We start from the raw sequence: 5807 nt of genomic DNA on the forward strand, positions 1-5807 counted from the left end.
TCGAGATATGCCATTTGGTTCATCGATTAGTCATTGTCAAGTTTGTGTGAATTCCTTCCAAGTACCAATTTTATCTTTACCCACTCCCCCTCCAAATACGAATAAAGACGAAACAAAAACGATACATAGAACGACCACGACAGCAGTGGTCTCTATGGTAACACTAGGGAGGTGGGAATACGACACCGGATGTTACGTACCATCCTTGTGTCGCGTACAGCGGAACAATGGGAGGTTAACACACTTTGGTGGAGTTGGCTTATCTATCTTAATTGTGTAAAACAAAGAGTTTCCACCACATACGGTGTGAGGTGGCTATAAAGCTGTACTTCATACAAATAGAGCCTGCAATCCCTTGGCGACATTCGAACAGCACAGGCGTCCATCAGTGAACCCGTATGCTCACACACTGAAACTTGGTTCGGTTCTGGTTCAGTCGCTGTTGTGAAACTAGGTAAGCCAATTAGTGCGCACACATGTGATGTTATAAGCTCTTGCTTATATTGTTTTGATATGTCCGGTATATTGTGTGATTATTAGTTCAAGTGACGAAAGGAACATACGAGGTAAAGTACAAGAGCTCCCTGTGTTATGTTCATCGGTAGTACAAGACGTAACAAGCTCTTTCGTTTCTCGGGAGTGGCAATGATAAAAATGCAGTATTGTCTTTATATCATTGGAAAAACGTTTGCCGTGCAACCTTCTGAAATCAGTCTATAAAACAAGTAAGCAAATTGTGAGTGCAAAAATTCAGTTTTGAGGGTTTGTTAGTTTGGTAGGGGTTCATACATTGCAGTTTTTATTGAATTAGTGTGAAAATATGACATGAATATGAGACACGTTGTTGCCTGTAGAACCAACCATGCACTTATACTGGGAAGTTTTGTTCTTGTACTTGTTTTATTTGTTTGTTTGTTTAAATCTTGTCTGAGAAGACTGAAAGGTGGCCAGTCATGCGGCTGAATGTCGTTATCTTCCTGGTGCTAGTAGCGGCCGTTGCTGAGCAGGTGGCGAGCCAGCGCTCCGGACACCGTAGTGTACAAAGGTGGGCCTTAGCTTCTGTAGTGTGCCGCTACCCACTCACTATATAGTGATATTGGTTGATGATCATAAAGAATTTAGTAAGAATGACTTCAGAACCATAGTCAGGTAAAGAAGACGCTGCTCTGTAAAGAAAGTAAGAACAAAATAAAACCTAAAAATGACATCCGTACACCTTGCATCACAAAAACGTATTGGATCCAAACTGCTTCATTCTGATTTATCGATAAAAAGAATAGTTAGAATTAGTGTAATGTTATCTATTTTGCAACTTCCCTATCAAGCCATCAAAGTTGCATCATTCACACTCGACTGCTGGGTCTTTTTCTTGTGCTGGAAATGTAACTCGTCTCTTAAAATCGTCATACGTGTACGAATAACATACTTATTTTCTACATCTTTTTTTTTGTGCCCAATATCTTATATTTTGTACAGTTGTATATAATTTTATTCCTATTAATCTCGGAACGAAAGATTGCATCTTCCAATGAATTGCATGTAAGACAGATCCGTCAAAAGGACGAGGAAAAATATCGAATTTATGCTTGCAATTTGAACCTCTCACGTATTGTATTAGTAATTGAGCTGGAGCATGTCCATAGTGGTAACAACTTGGAACCCCTACTTTTGGCTTTCTCAGTGTGGTCTACCTTTAATTGGCAATAATGATCGGTCATGCGTTTTCAGGTTGACATCGTACATGAATATGTTTATTTATACACTATTTATCTATTTATGTATGTATGTAGCCTATGTATGCACATATTTATCTATCTATTCATGAATTTATTCATTCATTCACTTATTTTTTATATGTGTATGTATGTAGGCCTATTTATTTATTTTCACTCATCTAATTATCTATTCTTTCCTTCCTTCATTACTTCATTCATGCATTTATTTATGTCAGGAGACGAAGCAGTCGTGTGAGTCATGGCAACAGGCCAGCAGTACCGGACAGGACTCCCGGAAGACTCCAACCATCGAATAATAGGGAGAGAGGTGCCAAGCCCGTGAGACAACCTGAACGGCAGACGACGATGCCGGAACCGGGAACCCCGAACACGGAGCGTAGATTGGCGAATCGTGGGCCCGTGAGAAAACCTGAGCGGCAGACAACGAATCCGGAACCGGGAACCCGGAACACTGAGCGTAGATTGGCGAATCGTGGGCCCGTGAGACAACCTGAGCGGCAGACAACTAATCCGGAACCGGAAACCCCGAACACGGAGCGTAGATTGGCGAATCGTGGGCCCGTGAGGCTACCAGAGGTGCAGACGAGGAAGCAGAACCCCGAAGTCGTGAACCCGGGGAGGAGAGTGACGAACCGTGAGCCCGCCAGGCAACCGGAACGGCAGACGACAACGCAGAAACCAAAAGCCAAGAACACGGCGAGCAGAGTGACGAATCGTCAACAGTCCTCTACGAGGTGAGTATAAGAATCCAGCTGTTCTGCCGTTACCTACCCATCTAAGCATCATTTTGTAGAATGCTATAGACGTAGTTACCATGTCAACAGCTTAGCGAGCAACCGATCAGCTGTGAACCCTGACGTATTTGAATTAACCACTGTAATCTGGACCACAACCTCTGAGCATCGAAGTGTTACGTCATAGTCATTCATCGCCATGGAAACTCGCTCCAACAACCTCATATATAGCCCGAATATCGGCGAACACGACAGTTTGCTGACTATACTCTCGTACCCGATGTCAACCCATTACCCAAAGCCTTGTGCAAGGATATTTTGTCTGGAACCGGCACTAAGCTACAACACCACATGCCTGTAACATCATCAGTAGAGATATCTAAACTGTACATGACTAAGTTGCGACTCTCATGAATGAGTTACAGAGGGATGAAAGATTTATTATGGGAGAATCGAACTATCAGCAATGAGACAAAAAATAATTGATGAGAGAAAATTTGTATGATCGAGATTGGACAAAATATCTGGAAAGTCATGACTACTAGAATGAAAGTCATGTGACATGTAGCGTGCAAATCACAAAGACCATCATCACCTTTACCCTCACAACCATCATCATCAACGTCATAATGGTATTGGTGCATCAGATAAGTTATCAGACGTTATTAATTACGTCACTGCATGAATCAACCAAGTTGAAGAAATTCAAAACGTTTTCCCAGTGTATGTGTTCAACCTCCAAGACTTAAATGTGCAGTCCCTAAAAAAAACAAAACACCAACTCCCCTCCCCCCAAAAAAGAATAATATATGAAGCGGGGACCAGAGTGGGTGTAGTTAGCACAAAACATAACGATATTGTGTTTGTCATAGAATAAAGAGTGTATATTAAATCTGCCATTATTCGTATATTATTATGTTATTCTTATATTATAATGTTTTGCAGACGTGACTACCAACCAAGGACCTTCCACACAGAGGTCAACTTTCCTACCATCACAACCATGGATTCATCTTTCAGAGATGTCTCTGACTGGTTCCGTGAACAGAGGCAGACCCTGCAGAGTCCCGACCTCACGACACAGCGGAGATTCCCTTGGCAATCCGGGAACGGGAACCAGTGGACTTGGGACTGGTTCAGCGACTCCTGGAGCAATCCTGGTCTCGGGAGTAGAGATACCACATCCGGTAGACAAACAGCGAGACCAAGAACCCAAGGAAGCCAGAGAACCAATCCAAGGAGTCCCTTTGACCTCAGCCCTACGTGGGACCAGCAGGCATGGGCGCGGCAGACTCCGAACAGAAGACAAAGTGGGGCAGATGGTCTCGGAGGAGTTGGCCTGACGCGTCTCAGCGACACCAGTCGGGACTTGTTGCAGGGCGTCCTAGATTCGTCGAGAAGAGGGGACCGTGGAATGGGTGGACGGCCATGGAGCGGGGCTGCAGGAGGAGGTGGAGTAGGAGGGGGTATTGGTGGCGGAAGGGACCGTACAAATTCATGGGGCTGGCCCTTTTCACACGACTTGTCCCGGCCTGTGTTGCCAAAGCCAGTACTACCACACCCAGTATTTCCACAGCCCGTATTGCCACAACCCATGTTGCCACAACCTGTGTTGCCAGAGATCTCCTTCCCCAGGCCAAACTTTGATGCCTTCAGGAATAACTTGTGAGTATTCTAACGAAACCTTTTATAAAATGTGCTGCGGTGTGCTGTCTCAGTGAAAAGTGATTGCTTGATATCTTGCATCTAAGTATATCTTGATATCTTGCATCTTGCATCTGATTTATGCGGTGAAGTAAGAACAGAGAAATATATATATATATTATTATATACACATAATAAGCGCGTCGTACTTGTCAGCTCAATTAAAGTCTCACATACTCCGTAGTAATTAATGTAGACGCAGCAGGTTGTTTTTGTTAGTCTGCGCAATAGATGACTCCAACTAGGTATCTTCCAACTACTCCATGATACAAAATGATTTTGCTCTGCTTTCTTTCTTCATCCGGTCCACAGCTTTGAACAGATGCGGCAGCACCGCCAGCAATTTTATGATTTGCACCATAAGATCCACACATCTCTGTTTCATCATGACACCTACCACTTGGACCATCATCTTCACCACCACTTTCATCATCATCATCATCCTCATCATCATCATCACGGAACGCATACTGCCTCAAGACCAACGCCACGGCCAAAACCAAGCGTAGATGAGAGACCTGTCCTAGGGGGCGAACGTCCGACCGCGCCAAGTCCTCATTACGAGACACTGTGCCGTGGACGCCATTACCACGCGCGGCGGTACGACGACACGGTGTGGGTCACCGCGACCGTGTCGGACGGCTCGAGTCTGGATGCCCTCCGTCGAATCAAGTCCTACTTCATGGGCAAAAACGAGAGAGGTAACACCCCCCAAAACCCAGTTCAACTCAGGAAAATTATCTTTTACAACTCCAAGGCCTTGTTCGCGGAGGCCGGGTACAGCTCAGTAGGGTCATGTGGAATAGAATCTTAAAATCAAGGTGACTGCTATATCGAAAGCGGGCTATATGTCAGGTCTCCTCCTTATGTTTGATGGCTTTTCTGTGTAAGGTCAGTCTATGAGTAAGAAGATCACAAAATAAAATACTTCGTTATATCAATAATACCTTCTGGTTTTTTTTATTATAGGAATGTGCGATGACATCTCTAAAATAGAGCACTCTTATCAAAAACGTTTGAAAAGAAATCCACTTCAAAACAAAGACAATCCGGAATAGGCCTACATTATAACCAAGCAGTTTAGCTTCGAAAATAATTGTTTGGCGGCAAAACCTATCCAAGTTATTGACTTCGAGGCACTGATTTGACTTGGATGCTTGCCTGAGTAAAATAATTGCCTGATTGGAGACATCATCTGAAATGATAATTCATACTATTAATCACGTACGAATCATCTTAACAGAAATAACTGCGTTTCTGTTTGTGCCCAAGGCTTACGGCTCCGAATGTCACGTCCACTCCGGATGACCGTGGTCGGTACCAATGGTACCATTAGTGACACCGAGGCAACCATTGAAAGCTTTGTTCTGTCTGCAATGCTACCACCCGAGTACACCGACAACCCGCCGAGTCCGCTCGACGCCATGGTAACGCCCGCCTCAATTTATCTCCCCCGTGATGAAAGAGAACCCTCTATGCCATTGACAATAAATAGGTCGCATCATTCGTTATGATGTGCAGATGATTACACTGCGTACTTACAATGAAAGCGATATACAGTTCTCATTTAAAGGGGAAAATGGAAACCAACTCTGCTTCCATTTTTGTTCGATATGATTTAACTTTTCTCGTC

General features: G+C 44.0%; 1 protein-coding gene across 1 annotated transcript in view; it reads left to right on the top strand.

The window, feature by feature from the left end:
* Window positions 1–724: 724 nt before the first annotated feature.
* The window catches only part of LOC139712017 (uncharacterized), a 12902-nt gene continuing 7819 nt past the window's right edge, over window positions 725–5807 (top strand). The window contains exons 1-5 of the mRNA XM_071623858.1: window positions 725–1045; window positions 1952–2470; window positions 3416–4135; window positions 4655–4875; window positions 5447–5601. Of these exons, the coding sequence (XP_071479959.1) occupies window positions 954–1045; window positions 1952–2470; window positions 3416–4135; window positions 4655–4875; window positions 5447–5601 (1707 nt within the window). The 5' untranslated portion in view covers window positions 725–953. The remainder of the gene's footprint in view (window positions 1046–1951; window positions 2471–3415; window positions 4136–4654; window positions 4876–5446; window positions 5602–5807) is intronic.

This window comes from Diadema antillarum, unplaced genomic scaffold (assembly GCF_040938485.1).
Source record: "Diadema antillarum isolate AM-2024a unplaced genomic scaffold, OU_Dant_1.0 seq00001751_RagTag, whole genome shotgun sequence".
In the NCBI taxonomy this organism is placed as follows: Eukaryota; Metazoa; Echinodermata; class Echinoidea; order Diadematoida; family Diadematidae; genus Diadema; species Diadema antillarum.